General features: G+C 39.9%; 1 protein-coding gene across 7 annotated transcripts in view; it reads left to right on the forward strand.

The window, feature by feature from the left end:
- The window catches only part of FAM53A (family with sequence similarity 53 member A), a 98,303-nt gene that overhangs the window by 71,791 nt on the left and 8,420 nt on the right, over positions 1-18,092 (forward strand). For 6 of the 7 annotated variants that reach the window (XM_084626867.1, XM_084626868.1, XM_084626869.1 and 3 more), the window contains one exon: positions 3,021-3,128. The exons of the other annotated variant lie outside the window; for it this stretch is intronic. In XM_084626867.1, coding sequence (XP_084482993.1) covers positions 3,021-3,128 — 108 coding nt within the window. The remainder of the gene's footprint in view (positions 1-3,020; positions 3,129-18,092) is intronic. 7 annotated transcript variants of the gene reach the window in all.

The raw sequence follows: 18,092 nt of genomic DNA on the forward strand, positions 1-18,092 counted from the left end.
GTGGTTTTGTTTTAGGACTTGGAACAATGAGTTCAAATATTGCTTTATTTCTTGAAGTCTGGTCCTAGTTTACAACTTTGTTAATATTTCTGTCTTTCTGGATGGCTCCACCAATGAGTTTTTTCCTAAGGCTCAATTGTATTTCATAAGCAAGAGTGTTTAGAGTCCATCCCTCTTTGATCTTTTGTCTATTTAGATTTGAAGTTCATCAGAGCATGGACAGAGTGTGGGTGTTAACAGCACTGAGCACAAAGTTGGTGCTTAACCAATTCATCATCATCATTTTATTATTATTTTATTGTATTTATTAAGTTATTCTGGAAGCATGGCTTCTTTTTCATTAACCAAACACGAGTCAAATGAATAGCGTTCTTATAAGCTCTTTTCTTCAAATACCTGGACAAAATGCTGGACTTACAGGGACATGGTGGGTGAAGAAATATCTTTTATTGGACCAATTTCTGTTGGTGAGAGAAACAAGTTTTTGAGCTTACACAGAGCTCTTCTTCAGGTCTGAGTAAGCTCAAAAGCTAGTCTCTGTCACCAACAGAAGTTGGGTCCAATGAAAGATATTACCTTTCCCACCTTGTCTCTCTAATATACTGGGACCAACATGGCTACAACAACACTGCATACAGCAGTGGACTTGTAGGGAACTTTTTTCACAGCGGACATAGTCTGAAGCTCATAAAAGAAGTCAAGAGGAGTAAATGAAATAAATTACAACATTTTAACATGAATACATCTGTAGCTAGATGGTGGGGCTCAGTTCTCTTGATGTGAGAGCAGGGACCCAAAGTTAGCCTGAAATACAGCTTTTCTTCATGTCTTTGGGTCCTTGTCTTTCTCTGTTCTCTAGAACTTGTATTGTCTTAAACAGGATTTTTCAAGGCATGTAACACAGCCCATAGAGATAAGACAGAAGCTGAAGCAATATGAGGCCTTCAGCTAACTTCCTTACTGATCGGGGCTTAGGTAATTTAAATTAGGAGGGTTGTTGGTTAGCTTACAGGAAACGTTTTCTGTCATAGGAGCAATTCTTTTGAGAGGTCAGTGAATCATGGAGCAGCAGGCAGAAGATACCTAAAATAGGGCTATGAGGAATCGGCCTTACAGGTCAAGTGTTTGTACAGTGCCTAGCACATAGAGGCCGTGGTCCTGGCCAGGGCTCATAGCCATCACTGTAATACAATTAATTAAAGTAATATGACCCAGATGTGTCTGTCTAAATATTGCTTTTAGGATAATGGATTAGGAAGTCAGAAAACTTGAGTTTTCTTTCCAGCTCAGCCATTGACCTTGAGTAAATCAGTTAACTTCTCTGCCTTGGTTTCCCATTGTCCTTTGTCAATCTTGTTGCTGCTTTGCAGTGTTCCAAGAGTTGGAGACTACACCCTTAATATTTTAGGTTTGCTGTGCCATGCAAACAGCTGTTATGTAGTTTACCTAACTTTCAGGTAGAAGTCTGAACACTCAGGCTGGTAGACAGGTGAAGCCTATCTTTAATGTATCAAAACAAAATAGCTCTAGTAAATATTTGCGTTAGCCAACACAGATGAAAAAAGATGTCTGTTACTATAATCAGACACCAGGGACCTTGGACATTAAGTCTGTAACCATAACAGTGTATTTGAAACCAAAACACAGCTCCTGAGTGGCACAACTCTTAACTATCTGTAGTGTGATACAAGGCAGTCTGAGCTGAAATTTAATGTCTAGTTATTTAAGCTGAACAGATGATTTTACATAGAAAGTATATTATTCAGTGTCATTGTTCTGTGTCCGTTATCTTGGTTTGTTTGGAAGTGTGCTTGTGGTTGCATCCTGATATTACTGACTGAACTGGCATTTGCTTTTTAATTTTAAAACTGAATGATACAGAAAGCAGCTTTTTTTATTCACAGCTAAGATTTTGACACTGCCTCAAACATACGGATTTTCAATCTCAAAAGCTATTACAGTTAAGTCAGACTTTCCACTATAAACTCCTGTTAAACATTTTTTAAAAGTTGCTGTGCTAATATTCTGACACTTACTTACAAAAAGGTTTTGTTAGAGTGGACCAAGAATTTAGAACTTGCTACGAGAAGAAAAAAGCATGGCCACTACACTTGCCATGTTCAGAGCAAAATGTAAAACTTGCCTCTTTGCCTAAGCTTCCCCTCAATAGTACCTTGAATCTCAGATTCATTAAAAGGTTTTTTTTTTTAAAAAAGCCGCCTTTTTTGGCATCGAAAGAAGATGGAGCACAGAATTTTTTTTTTTTTAAAGCTTGTGGGAGATGGAACTGGGTTCTACCTACAGCAATTCAGCTATATTTAAAAAAAAGGACCGAGGCCTTCATTTTTAATATTTTTTTGTTCTTTGCTGACAACAATTTTGCAGAAGTTAAATAAGATACCTTACTAGTAATGAAACTGAAATGAGACCGTTGAACTGAATTATAGTCTGTTTTTGATTTTAATTTAGTTCAATTTAAATTTTAATCTACATTTCAATAGTACAAATTTTCATTAGGTTGGGGCTTTGTAAAACTAATTTAAATTCCTGATGGAAATTGCCTGGACTTAAATTGCTATATCCCTTTTGTCAGTGCACATGAATTTTGTTCTAGAAACCTAAATATACCAGACCATTCCTTTTTTGTAAAATAAATGTATCAAGCTAATTCTAGTTCTTACCCTAGAGAATCAAAGCACTCATGTTGCTCTTTTGCAACCTTGTGTCCCTATCTCCCTCTCTCTCTTGGACTTGAAGCATCCTTGATTCCACCTGGGGGATGCTGTTGAGCTCCTCTGAACCAGACTTACATTTAATTAGATTCTGCTTAATTAATGCAAGGTACACAGAGCAAACCAACAAAAGGCATCTTCAGACCTGCCAAGTTTCTCTCACTCAAAGGGGAACTCCCTCAGTTGTGATTATGTTAAAAACAGCATCAGCATTCTTTCTCAGGAAGATTTTTCAAAATGGTTAAATAAGACTTAGAACCTTTTTTCTTTTCCCTTATTCACATTCAGACTTTGACAACCTCCTGTTTTAAGCAGACAAGTCTTAACGGGGCTCCACATATAATTTGGAAGAATGAGTTCAAGCTTGCCTACATGGAGAAGTTTTTCCATAAAAAGGTAGGGTGTGAATTTAAAGCACAGTAGCTATTCTGGAGCAGTTCCCAGTGTGGACTTTCTTCTTCTAGAATAAGAGACTCCACCTAGGCGCCTATTCCGGAATAACTATTCCGGTCAGCTTGACCTTGTAAACAAACTTAGTTATCTCTGTTCTCCCCAATAGAAGAAAACCCGGGGGGTGGGGGGGGAAGCTTCCCTCCTAAATGCTTCTGCAGAACTTGTTACTTTGGACCACTTTGATTAAAATTCTACAAATTAAGGAGGAAGTGTCATTGGCTAGAAGGATCGATCTGTTCAATATACCCCTGGTAGATGTGGTGATGGATAGGGAGTGGAATAAAAGAATGAAAGAGTGGGAATGTTGAACACTCCTTTCTCTGGTCTCCAGTATCCAAGAGTCTTGCAGAAAATCATGGAAGCAAATAAATTCAGTTAAGGCTTTTCCAGTATTGGGTATACTGGGTGCTCTTTGTGTTTCTTATTACTGCCAGTTGTGTTCAGGTGTTGAAATCCTGATCCCTAAGAATGTTAGTGTTGTGTAGGAGAGAGTCTCGCATACTAATGTTGGAGTGTGCAAGAGACCTGGGAAGCACTTAATCGAACATTCATTCCACCTGTACAGTATCAGCATAGCTGAATAACTCTCATACCTTTGGAATCTAAGTGGAAGAGCATTTCAGGAGCTTTGGAGTTCTTAGTTTCCAAAACTGACTAACTTCTGAAAGCTTTGATAATGACAAATGGTGACTATGATGCTGGTCCAGTAGAAACAGTAATCAGAAATGTGTATTTCTTGAATTGCGAGCACACTTGAAAGTATTCTCTGAGGTTTTGGAAGAGTTTTAAATCCTTAATTTTCTCCACTATTGGGGATCTGCCTTGCTTCCAGTATCCAAATGACTGTGCTCCTGTTTGGTGTTATATGTAAATTGTAATGCTTTAAGAAATAAAACCCTCTTGGTCTGTTTAAGGAATACAAGTAGTGTACTGTTTAAAGTATTTGTACAGCACTGGAATACTGTCTGCCATTTGTGCTAAATGTTTATTTCCTAGGATTCAGCCCATCTTGTTGACTTAGTACAGCTGTAAAAATTGACCTAATTCCTCTTCTCTCACATGTGAATTTTCTTTCCTAAAAGACGTAAAAGCGTTAAGCTCTGTAGGCTAAAGAAATTCAGAGGCGATTATGCTGTGGGACCTGATCATGCTGCCCTTACTTGGACAGAATTTAATGAAGTTGAGAATTGTCCATAACTTGTTCATTCTCTTTCCTCTAAAGAAGACTTAGGCCTGGTCTACACTGGAAAAATTATATCAGCATAGCTATGTTGAGGTACGTGTGGGAGGGGAGCGGGAGGAGATTGAAAAACATACCCCTGACTGACATAGCTGTGCTGGAACAACCTCCAGTGTAAATGTCGCTATCAATGGAAGCCAACTTCTGTTGCCATAGCTAACTTCGTTCAGGGAGGTGGTGTAGGCTGCGGCTATGCTACTGGGCTATGCTGGATTGCTAAACCAGTATGGTCTCTGTAGTGTAGACTTATCCTTAGAGAGCCATGTTTTGGGAAAGTGTTTAGAGCTAGGTTTCAGAGTAGCAGCCGTGTTAGTCTGTATTCGCAAAAAGAAAAGGAGGACTTGTGGCACCTTAGAGACTAACCAATTTATTAGAGCATATTTATTTATTTAGAGCTAGTTACTCTTTTTCTCATTAAACTATTTCTCATTAAACTAGTATGAAAGTTAATTTCTTGTTTTCCATGATCACTATGCACCCTGCCACCCTTCTTTGACACCTATTGATGGTAAAGGTGGAAGATCTTTGCAGTGAGAGGACAAGAGAACTATGGCATGATATTGATAAGAAGTATTTTTATTTAACTTAGTGTTTAGTAGTACTTGTGACATAACTTTTTGTTTCATTAAAAACATAGGTTTTAACCTTTTAAAAACAAATAGTTTTTCTTTAGTGCCAATTACATTATAAAAGGTCAGACTCGTTTAAAGACTTTTTTTAGATTAGGTGGGTTTGGGCTAGAGGTAGGAAGTGAATTTTTTTCAGGCTTTTTAGCTCTTATTTTAGGGTCTAACTAGCATAATCTGAAAATTGGGGTCTTTGGTACATATTTGGAAAGTATCATAATATTTGTGTCACAGGTGTCTTGTGGCTTAACCGTCTTGTGCTACTTCAGACTTTGAAAGTTGTTCTCCCGTGTTTTATAGGTCTATGTGTAAACTAGTTTCCCCGTTCCTTTTTGAAATCCGGATGTGCTTGTTGGTGTTGATCCAACTGTACAGCATGTCTAAGTAGAAATTAAAAATTCTTATTTATTATCACACAAACTTAAGATTGCACAAGTGGATGATGTTATACTTTAAATGTAGTGTATCAAGGTTATAATTTAAAAAGAGAACTCCAACCCTAAACATCAAGAATTATGGAAATAATTAGCCACAGTAGCCTTTGTGTAATAAAAGCTATATTCCATTATCTTTGCAATTATTAGTATTGTTTAATATTATTAGAATGTCAAAATTCCCCCCTATTCATTACACAAACATCCCAAAGTCTGAACCAGAACACCAGTTAAGAACTTTTATATAGCTCATGGTTTAAAACTTAACTTCCAAATTTTTTAAACCTTAGGTTTAACTGTAATGTTACATTCAGGATAGGAGCTGACTTGATGGAGCTAAAGTAGGAATTTCCTGTGTGCACATCTCCTAAAACTAGAACCCCATACCTTATGCACTGCGTACATAAAGTTTGTTGTACAGTGCTAAATTTATAATAGTTTGTGCAGAAAACTGTGTACCTGACAACTTTGTGTGATGCCAGAGTCTTGAGTCAAAGGGTGAGAGAAGTCTGGAATTAGTGATGGCAGGTACTGCATATAGGCATGGTTTGAAGGGTTTGCGGGGGGGTGGAGCAGGATTTAACAAATCTATAATGAGCTCAAGATACCTGTGCTCTGCTGGAGTGTGGAATTTTTAGTTTTTCAATCCTTGAATCTCCCAGCCCACTGAAAGTGCCTTGATTTAAAGCAGAATTGAAAGCCCTTTTCTCACATTCCGTCTGATAAACACCAGACATACCTCCTATACAGCTGGGAAACTCCACAGAGAAAGTAGCATCTTCACTGGTTTTGTTGAACCCAAGTTGTCTGTTACTATTGAGCTGCTTAAGGTTTCCTGCTTCTACAGACAAACTCTCTCTTCTTGCTTAAGTGGCTTAGCAAGAAGACTGTAAGGAGCTCAATAGATTCCAGTGCCCTGAAGAGATACTAATCTCCCCAGAGTGCCTGGGCTGCTACCACTCTGTCCCTGCAAAATTCATACTGCCTTGCAAGAGTTCCTAAATCTGTGGAGGCTGGAATCAAGAACTCTGCAGGGTAATGAGATCTCGCGTAGGCTTACTTGACTATTTATTTAAATTTTGATTTGGTTCTCTGGTATAAAATAGTTATTAGTAATACTAAGTTCAAATAAAATTGTCATATTTGAGACTTAAGTTTTCAAGTTTGACAATAAAGCCATGTTTAAGATAAAACCTTTAAAAGTAAGTGGTATAACTGATGTGCACATCTTATTTTCATCTAAGGGATTTTAACCCTGCTTTGACTGAAACTAAATGCAAATTTAACTATGAAGTTGCTAAAACCTCTCTAATGTCAGACATCAAGAACATGTCAGGTTCAGAATACAGTAAAAGTGTAGAGGAGGCCTTAAGATACACACTTAATAACTGTGGGGCTGTTCATACATCATAACTATCAATTTCCCAGTGTCTAATATTAGTTGCTGCTTTAATAAATGCTAACACACATCCAAATTAGAAGTTATTAAACACTGAACAAATCAAAATAGGTGACCTCACTTTAAACTCCAGATTGATGCAGGGGGCTAAATCTGGTATGCTCAGTCTAACAATTAATCCCATGAAACAGGATGGTACGGATGTGTTTAAAAAAAACTAAATTACACATTTTTCTGACCCATGTCTGTTCCCTCTCCCCCCCCCTCCCAAAAAAAAAATAGTTTGTGCCAACAGCATATTGTTAGTTTTTAGTAAGGGGGAAATAGATTCACCGTGCATTAACAATTGTTCATGATAAAATTGTTCATTATAAAATGTCCTGTTTTGGGCTAAAAGGATTTCTAAGATAAATAGTTGTAATAGTTACAAATATGCATGTGACTTGGTCCTTTCTAGAATTTTTTTTAACCTAAAAAACAAGGTGCAATTTATAAATCTGGTGGGTTATTTATCCTGGTCAGGTAGCTAGTGAGAGTTCAGACTTTTAAAGTATCCTAGTAACTAGTCTATAATAACTTTTCTACCCCCCACTCACCACTCATAGTTGCTTGTTACAAAGATTCACCTCCCAACAGGATGAACACTGGCAGAATAAGATTGTTTCATGCACTCCTCCTGAGTGGGTCTTTTGACCTTAGAAAGAGAGCTTCTGCCTGTTCTGTGGACACTGACCTCATGACTCTGTGTAAGGTTTGCCCCCTCCCTCAAATTCAGTGGTCCCCAAATTTTTCAGGGTTGCACCTCCCCTTACCTCTATCTGCATCCCCTCCGCCACTCCAGGTCCAGGAAGGTGGGAGATGTGGACGGGGTAAGAGGATTGAGGCCAGGGTTGGGGCCAGGAGTGGGGCCAGGAGTGGGGAGAAGCAGAGCTGGGACTGGGTGTGGAGCTGTGGGCAAGGGGCAGGGCTGGGACCGTGGCTGGGGGCAGGGCCAAAGCAGAGCTAGAAGTGGAGTGGGACTGGGTGGCACTCCCTCTCCACCCTGCCATGGGGGCTGGCTCCGGTCCCGCTGCGCCCCCTTGAATGTTCCTTCGCACCCCTGTATGGGTGCTGCACTATACTCCACTGCAGGGCGGGGGGAAGATAGTTGTATGTAGCTTTTGTGAAGCACTTCATTATCTTTTGGGATGAAAGGCAATGTTCAGGGTTGTGTAGCCGTAGCAGGACTTGGGCGGTTTTGACATAGTAGGTGTTACTGTTCCATGGGTATTGGCTGAAAATGGTTCAGTGCTTGAGGTGTAGATCAGATTTGTTTCCATAGAGTATTGTCTCTTCTCCACTCTCTTCCTTTTGGCCCCACAAAAAAACAAACCAAAATCACACTTGAGTGCTATTTGCAGACTTTTTTCCAAATTCCTGACTTCCTTTATACCAGGGTTCCAGCCTCACTAAAGTCTGGATATAAGTGTCAAGCCCAACCATAACATTTTGTTCAGAGTTACGAACATTTCAAAGTCACAAACAACCTCCATTCCTGAGGTGTTCATAACTCTGGGGTTCTGCTGTAGTTGTTAGCTTGTTTCCTACAACTTTTCCTGATAGGGCATGTTTCTGTAGTAATCGGTGAGTGTCCCTAAAAATCCATAAATTTGTGGTTGCACCAGGTTACGGGGTTAGGTGTGTTGGGCAGAAAGCTGGAGATGGTTTCCTCAGCCACTTGAAGTTTGGAAACTATAACAGTTTGCTAATAAAAACAGTGAGTCTCAAACCCTCTGGTTGCAGGCAGGAGCCTTCATCAGCCATCACATTCTTCAGTAATTCACATACTGTAAATGCACATGCAGGTCGTGCAGCAGCCTTTGGGAGTTATAATTCATGTTGCCAATTGCTGAGTTTTATTTAAAAAATAAAATAAAATAATGGTGGTTGCAAGGTATACCTTTAATTGACTGTTGTGACATACAAAACTTATTCCGGTTGGAGTATTTAAACTCCCGTCCCACCCCCACCGTTCACTCAGTGTATGCTAGTTGTACTCTCTTCCAGAAAGTGATTAAAACCCAACTGTCAGGGCCAAGTGAACTTGATTTCAATAATATGGATTGCTTGAAGAGTTGATTTGAAATCCTTAGAATTTTATTTCTAGGTCTAGAGTTCACTAAAGAGATTGTGCACATGCGCCTATACGTGTGATTATATCACGTGTTCCAAGTACATAAGTGAGTTAATATTGCATAATACCGATCATTTCTTTGCTTTTTCAGCATAACCCCTATTTTCTAGGAACATCACCCATAGCTATGCTGCAAAGTCCAGTAAACCAATAACCTTTAACACTGCTGCCCCACACAAAGGGTAAGAAGAACATTTGTTCAATACTAACAACTTTTTTCTCCCTTGTTTTAAGTAGAATTTTTTAAATCTGACATAATTAAGAGCAAAGCCTTTAAATATTTTTGCTGCTATTTTGGTTAGAAAGGAAACTTGGATGTGTCATGGGTCAAGATGAATGTACTGCTGCTCCTACTCAATGTGTTTCTGAGAACTTAATCAGTATGCAAGTATCCAAAGCATTACTTGAATCAGAATTTGAGAAATCAGCAACCCCTTCACTCTTATCCCTCTTGTCATGCTGAGGAGGCCACCAGTGTTGTGTCCCACGCTAAGAGCAGAATATAAATGTGAGTTTGAAGAGTTAATTTGGTGGGTTTGGGGGGGGGCTCTTGCCTGGGTGGCAGCTGCTGTTTGAACCATCTCCTCTCTGCTGGGGCAAGTTGCCTGCAGCAGCTGCTTCCACTTTCCATTTCCCTCTCTATAACGGTAGTATGGCCTGACAGAATGTAGTTGTTACAGAATATCTATGGGTTTAATGAGGTTGAAACTTGGCAACTATCTCTCAGAAAAACACTGCCAGGAGTAAACATTTTTCAGATGATTTAACGCAGTTAATGAGCATTTTTTACTTTCCAGATAGTAACATTCTTTGTATGAAATGTATTGCCTGGTGTTACTTACAAACTTGTGCAGATTTTTTAAATTGAAGACAGTCTGGTTTGCACCAACTCAGGATTATCTTCAGTCTGCTTTCTTTTAAGTGGTATTTTCTAAAAGGTGATTTGGGAAAGATTTGATTGCATCACATATTCTGTGTATAGCTAACCTGTGTCTTGCTCTCGGGTCTGGTAACTGGAGCAATTTAAGTGGGTCAGTCATAAGGAGCCATATAAAAGTAAATTCTACTAAGTGGGGCACAAGCAACTAGAAAAACAGATGGCGCCAAAAATAGTTTATTACCAAGCCCTAAACATGATTATGTAATTTTTTCTTTAAAAATAATGCAACTATAAATCCTGCTGGAAAGCAGTAAGTATTGAATTAACTCCAAACTACTGAGTGTTGTTAGAGCCTTTTGGCTGCTTTCCAAGCTTGGTGTTGCCCTTCATTCACAGGATCGACATTTAATTTCTTAACGGGAAACCTGAAGAATTCATCCTTTTTGAATGGAAACATAGACACGGTGAGCTTGAATGAGTAGCTACAGGCTAAAGCGTCACATTGGAATGGAATGGGAGCTGTGCTTGATGAGATCCTGCTAGGTTGCAGCCAGGATGAATCTCTGGTCTTTCTTTTCAGCAACGCATGAACAATCAAAGGCTCCCTTTTTATCTATTGTTAGCAGGGAGGACATCCATTTAAAGTTCAAATTCCAGCAGGCTTGGGAAGAAGGAAAGGAGATAGCAGTAGGCCAGGCTAGGAGATGATAATCAAGCATCAAAAGTGAGCTGAAGACAAGCCAGCACTTTGTCCTCTGACAGGAGAGACCAGGCTGGGGGTACTTAGTTTTGAATGGGGGCTTGAAGTTTTTTGCAATCGTGAATGAAGCACTACTGAGGTGGCAGGCACAGAGAGCATCTGGCGCTTTGCTTTCTTTGCATCAGCAGAGTGGATCACAATGTTGAAATTGGGCCCAAAATGGCATTTAATGAAGTGAAGCCTCTGTGTTGCAGGCCTCCCTGTGCTCTGACTGCAAAGGACAGCCCAATAGTGTGTGATCTGGGGACAGCGAGGAAAGGAAATCTCATTACGGATACTGTTTTTCCTTCTACAAATGTCACTTGTATAACAAATGTCTTACAGATAGCTGGCCTTCTCATAAGTGTTCAACACCATGTAGCCCTCCGTCAGCCCTGAAAAGCAGTACTTAAACTTACAGTACTTTGTTCTGGAAGTGTGCTCATAAGAGGATGAAGCTTAATATCCGATGCAGATTTACTGTTCCTCTTTGGCAAGTTGCTATAAGTACAAGTAAGAATTCATTGTTGAAATAGCTAATGAGTACCAGACCAGCTGCATTTGACCTTATGTGAAAAGGAGCTATCCATAAACTCACATGTAAGCTTGCAGGCAGCTGTGTGGGCTTTTTAAATTAGTCAGTGATAAACAAGTTCATGCCAAGCCTGTTTGGCATGTATCAATTCTTAACTTGATTCATGGAAGGATGAATAAGATTTAGAACATTGGTAATTTAGATTTAGAACATTGTTAGAATAAGGTTCATTGACAATGTATCCATGTATCAAGTTAAGAATCCTGGTACAATATGCCAGCTATGAGATATTTTCAGTTGATGTTTCCAAGCTGGTACCCAAAGGGCTATGTTGATGGTCCTGGTTCTGTCCGTCTGGGGCTGAGGAGGTGGCAGAGAGAATTATTGATTTCCCCTCCCCACCCCCATCTGGGATTAAAGAAGTTATTCAGCAAGTTTCCATCATTAATATGGAAAACCACTTTCTGATTTCTAAAAGTAATTTGGCCAGAATGAAGGTCAATTATTAAGGTCCTTAGAAATTCAAGAGAAATGAGTTAATTGTACCACTTACTGAGTTAATAATTCAGTGGAATTCTTTAAGTTGTGAATGAAGTATTGGGTGGGGTGTGATATTGCAGTTGTTTAGTTCCAGAATGAAAGAGCTTCATTCATTTTGAAACCAGGCTGTCTTTTTTTTTTCTTTTTTTATATATTAGAAGGTATTCAGTGTAAAACTGTACTGTAGGAGGTGTACTTTACTTGCTTTTGACTGAAGTCACTGTCTGAGCAATTTCTTCAGAAAGTGCAAAAAAACAAAACACAATCGTTGCAAAGCCTAGAGCGATTATAAAAATACATCCTGTAGGGAAATACCTCACTGAATCAGTTTAACTGTCACGTCGTCGGTCTTTCTGCTAGACTTGCATTGCACAGACCGTTTTCTGTTGTACACAGATACTGGCACTTAGGTAAACAGATGTCTCAAATGTACCGGAAGATACTCAGCTTAATTTAGCCTATGCCAGCCTCCTTTATTAGACTTTGATTTCATCCACTGGATTTTTAGAATGGGAAATACTAGTTTATTCATGATTATACATTCCTTTTCTTCAAAGTGTACAAACCTGAAAGACACTTTTTTACACCAATAAAAGCTACTCCTTTTAAATATTTGTAACCCACTGATATAGTCGGATATTACTATTTGAAAGTAACCTAGCTATTTCAAAAAAATAACTCTAAGCATTGGCATTGACCTTAATTAGATATATCAAAGTGTTTGAGAATAAACAGAATGAGCTATTTATATTTCTGAGGGTGATTGATAGATAATTCTGTTTGCAGTCATATGTTGCAAACTGGTGTGGTGAAAAACTGGCATTCAAATAAGTGACTTCCTACTTTTAAATAAGTTTGCTTTTACTAATAAAATTTGTTTCCTTTTGTTTGAGTTAGGATAATGAAATCACTAAAATGTTCTTTCATGTTTCATTGTTTTCCACAATAAAAGAAAGTAAAGAAATTTCCTGTATTAATGCATGAAATTTGGTAGCGTGGACTATTTACAGCCTTTTTAAAACATGAATTATGTGATATTTAACATTTTATGTACAACCTTTCATCCAAAGGCTCCAAAAGTGCTTTACAAACCAAAGGGAGGCATCATGGAGTTGGACAGCTGGTGCACAGCACACTGCACTTCAGTAGGTGATTGAGACAAACTCTTGCCATTAAGAGAAATGCCATAGGAATTCTAATGTTCACTCAAAACAGGCAGGATCTTTATTGTAAAGTCTTACCTAAAAGAGCCTGCCTGCCTTCCTCCTTTTCCCCAGCCCACCATGAACAAGTATGGTATCCATTTGGCTAGCACAAAGGATAAATGACCACTTGCCTTGATTTGTGAACCTTGGCAAGGGAATCTATATCCAAACATCCTACTCTGTCAGGTGCCAAGTGCCCTCAGCACCTTGTGACTTCCGAACCAAAAAAGGATATCTCGGAACAACATTGTTCTAAACCTCTTTAAAAAGCACAGATTGACCTGATACTGAAATGCCAGTGTCTTTGTGGCTTTATGTTAACTAAGTTGTCTCAAAACAGCCCTTGTCAGAAAGCGTTAATATTAGATATAACAGCTATTGTATTTTAGTTTATAGGTGCTAGATATAGTGAACATACTGGACATGTCCATTGGGCATTTTTCCCTTTACACAGACAAATGTAACTTGCTCAGTTTAACTTTCCTCTGGAAATAATCAGTGGCCCTGGTGCACCTGTAGATTGGATTAACAGCCAATAAGAATTCATTTTGAAATGTCCTTTTTTAACTTAAGGTGAGCAAAACATTCCTAGCATCTTTGCTTTTTAATGATTATATATTAAGAATATATAAATCTGATTTTCTTTTTGTATCAAAAAAAAAAAAAAAGTAAAGGATGAAATTGCTTCCAGGCTGTGACCTTTTTTTCCAGCTGGGAGTGAATTTTATGGCCTAATTATAAAACCCTTTAAAATGCTGGTTATAATAGAATGCCAACACAACCTAATAATGTAAGTGAGGCTGACATCTGTCAGTAACTAATGAGTGCAGTTTGAAGTTTAAAATTCAAAGTTTACTTTTGTAATCTGGTATAAATCTTTCCAACAGATACATGTCAATTTAATATTCACAGCTAGCTTTACTGGTCTGTTATACCTCACCCTTTGGTAAACTCTGCAAAAAAAGTACGAAATGATAGTTTTAATAACGCATAGGGATTTGAGTCTATGGACTTCTGAGCATGAATGGGATGGTTGCAGCTATGAATGCATGAGACCATTAGTGTTGCTAAATGTGTCAGGTATAGTAGAAGATGCATAGTCCTGCATAAAAGTCAAGATGACAAATGTAAGTGGTAAGAAATAATACCATTTGGCAATGTTCATAGACCTAAGGGATCAAATTCTGTCCTCATGTCAGAGGACAAAGGCAATGGATTTACACCAGTGCTAAATACGGTCCAAATCTGGCACAATGTTCAGTGTGAACATGAAAAACAGTTTTGACAAATTATTTGTAAGTTTATAATTTTTTTGTCCTCTTTATTTAGAAATAGTTTCAGTTAAGGATGATTCATTAGTAAAATAAAAATAGTAAAATACTACTTCATTGCAAGTTTCCTCTTAGCGAGTTAGCTGTTCTTATATTATGAGCTAAGTTATATTCACTAAAATGTACTGCACTCTGAGGGTGGGGGAAGCGGGAGGGAATGTGTTGTATGTTCTTTGTATGTTTTTGTCTTTCTGAATAGATAGCCAAAAACATACATAATACAACTCCAGTGAAAAATTATGGCAGTGTTGGTTTTGGATCCTAAAGACCAATACTGTTACCTGCTACTGCTGCAAGCAGTCATTCTCTTGTTGATCAATATCCATATACTGTTCAGAAATGTCAACCTGAGCAATCATAGAGTGTATTCTCATCTCTGTGTAGAGGAACTTGTCAGCATAATTCCCTCATGCAAAACAATGTGAATAGACCCCTTTGTGTCAAGATACCCATTCAAAAAACAAAAACCGAAACGCAGATAGACTGGAGAGAGGTCAATTTATATGAGTTTTAAAGATACATGTTGTAAGTGTAATGCTAACAATAGTAAGCACTACAAACGCTTTCTTTGTATCTGTGAAACTGGAAATATGATCTTCACGAGTTAGTGTCTTAAATGATAAATGTGAAAACTCTCATGCTTGAAGTGAAAGATGTGAATTACTAAATCAGATGGGAGAGGGGGAAACCTCCCTATAAAATTAGAAGGGAAGGGGTGAGGGGGAATATGAACAGTTTTTCTTATGTGATTTTTGTGACCGAGCAAATGACTGCATACTTTTTCTTTATGCAAAGATGCATAAATTTGTTTGCAGCAGAAACCTTTCAAAAAAGAAAAGGCCTTTTTTTCTTCTGTCAGAGCCCGTCAGGGTAGGGGTTGTCTCATTTCTAAGTTTGCACAGCACTCGGCATAGTTAGACCCCAGTCCCAAATATAAATAGTTTAATAACATTCCAATTTTTTGGCTTGTCTGTTGTTTTAGGAGCTCTGCAGAAGGTAGACTCTTTGGTCAGGTGGGGAGCAGTAAAAAGTAGCAGTGGCTCTCATGGGCCACTGTGGGAAGTGGGGCTGCTCTGCATTGCCCTCTTCTGGGCCATACATGGTTCTGTGGACACTCCCCACCTTCATCTGCAAGGTTTGGAGTAGAGTATTCTGTGCCATAAGCTTGGTGTCAGTCTCAAAACAATCAAATGACAAAATGGCAACTCAAGACTTGGCCGTGTGCCCATTTAGACGGTGTGGGGGGGCACAAGGTGGCAAAAGGCAAGCAATTAATAATCATGCTTAGGGCAAGGCCCTGGTATGGGTCTGGGTTAGCCCTGAGGAGCTCTGTTCCAGTCTCACCCAGCTCTGTCCCTGAGCAACAGCAGGCAAGCCTTCTTAACTGGCCTGCTGGTTCTTGATTGGTCAGTGTTTTTTTTTCTTGGCCCTTCCAAGCCTTTCGAGGACTGTTTTGGTGGTGGTCCAGTATGAGTGAATTTTCCTTGGGTGGGGAACTGAGGGGCAGAGAAGGCCTGATGTACTTAGTCACACACCTCCCCTGCAGAACAGGCCCAGGACTCTGATCTCTTCCCTTCTGCAAGAACATCAGTCTCAGGAAAAGAAGTCCACATTCTAGAGCTGTGAACTTGGCCGGTGCCATACACAAAAAACATATGGTTGTAATGATAGATACTACTGAGTAATGTATTAGTGTCCTTCCTCACTTGCAACCATTTAAGGGCTGCATGGTCTGTTACTAGGTCAAAGGAAGCCCTAAAAGATAATATTGTAAGGCCCCTACAATCCATTTGATGGCCCAGCATGCTCTTGGTGGTGGAGTATCTGCTCTCCTGTGGCTGCAGCTTCGGGGTTATACACAGTATAGGATATTCCACCCCCTGAATGTTTTTGACAGTATTGCTCCCGGTCCAACTGTGGAAGTATCCATTTGTAACATAAACATGAGTGAGAAGTCCAAATACTGTCACACAGGCTGTTGACTGAGGTTATCCTTATCTTGGTAGAGGCCTTGGGACAACCCAGTGTAACCTGGACTGCTTGAGATGCATTGGCTTTCTTGAAGTCTGTCCGTGGTGCAGCAAGTGTCATGAAATGGGGCGTGAACCTTTGGCACTACGTGGCTAGACCCAGGAAAGCCCACACCTGCTTCTTGGTGGTAACTGGGTCTTTCTCAGGGCCTTTGTCTTGTCCTGTAGGGGTTGAACCCAGCCATTTCATATGAGATACCAGAGATGGTGGTTTCCAGCATCCCAAACTGGTGATGTATCTCACCTGTCTGGAAATTCTTCTCCACTTCGCAAAATAAATAAATTTGTAGTTCAAAGTGGGGAAATTGGGAGTCCTGACTCTCCTGTGCAATGATTCTATTAATCACCACATGCCAATTGTGTGCCTTTCTAATAGCGTCATCTCGTTCCTAAACCAAATCAAAGGTCCTAGTTGGAGGTACCATTGATTCACTGTCAAGAAGTGTTGTCCCAAGGTGGTTCTGTTGAGCTGCCAGCTTGCCAGCTGCTAAGTCTGTTCGTTGCCAGGCCTTCCTGGCTCCTTGTTGCTGTTTCCAAGTCGTCTTGCATTGCAGTGGGCCATCACAAAGGTCTCACATGGCAGTTGGAAAGATGTCAGACAATCAGACTAGAACAGTACCCAGGTTCTCTGGGTGACAGAATAGTAGCAAGGAGAAATGGTGTCGTCAGTCCCTTTAGATTATTTCCCATGGCAAGTTGGGGACTACTCCAGTTCGAAGAGTTCCAGTCTGGTTCCCTATTTTCAAATGCACCCAGGCCATAGGGTAGGTATGAGTGGGGACACATGCATTGGGTCATCTTGCAACTCTTCCAGATCCAGTAGAGTCTCACGGGACCAGGCTGTAGGAGCATCCAGAATCTATTAATCCTTTTTCTGTTTGTCCCCCAAGCACTACTGTAAATGTCCAGCAACACCTTTCGTGGCAAGGGCTTACTTGCTGAGAGACAGGTTTCAGTCTATGAACATTACCCTGGACCAGATCATAACCAACCCCGGAGTGCCTTTCAAAACCTCTTTCTCTCCTAGGCCATGTGGCCTCATGCCGTTAGGTCACACCTTTTGCAAGACTCCACCTTCATTGCCTATGATTGTGGCTTCAAACTGTGTACTTGCCAAACCAACAGTCCACGAACCCCATAGTGACTGTTCCCACCAAAGTAGTACGATATCCCTGTCATGGTGGAAGAATCCCCATCAGGCTTGCGTCAGCATTCCCTTCATCGCCTCCACACAAGAAAGAACAATAATTATTAACGCATGCCTGTTGGGTTTTGGAGCTGACCTGGACAACCATACAGCGTAAGGCACCTGGACACCTTGAAAGTAGAGGATGCAATCAATGTTCTCAAACTACAAGCAGTTTGAAGGGCTTGTGAAACCTTTCTCCTGTTCATTCAAGGTCACTATGCCCTAAAAATGTCAGACGACAACATCATGACCTATTTTCTACATTAACAAACAGGCAGGAGTGAGATCTGTCCCCCTGTGTGCAGAAAGGTCAGTCAGTGGAACTGGTGCATTGGCAACCAGATTACACTGTCAGCTGTCTACTTCCCAGGAAAGCAAAATGTGCTAGCAGACTGTCTCATCAGGCGCTTTGCAGTTGATTGTTAGTGGGAGTGCTCCTCAGTGGGACTTGAACTTTGTTCTCTCCGTACTAACTAAGCGTCCTTTTGAACATTTAGCTTCTTGTTCCACGTCTCTACTATACAAGAGGGTCACATTCCTGATAGCCATCATCTCAGCCAGCAGGGTTGGTGAGCTTGAAGCATTG

Source organism: Lepidochelys olivacea (assembly GCF_965140295.1).
Source record: "Lepidochelys olivacea isolate rLepOli2 genome assembly, chromosome: 4".
Lineage (NCBI taxonomy): Eukaryota > Metazoa > Chordata > Testudines > Cheloniidae > Lepidochelys > Lepidochelys olivacea.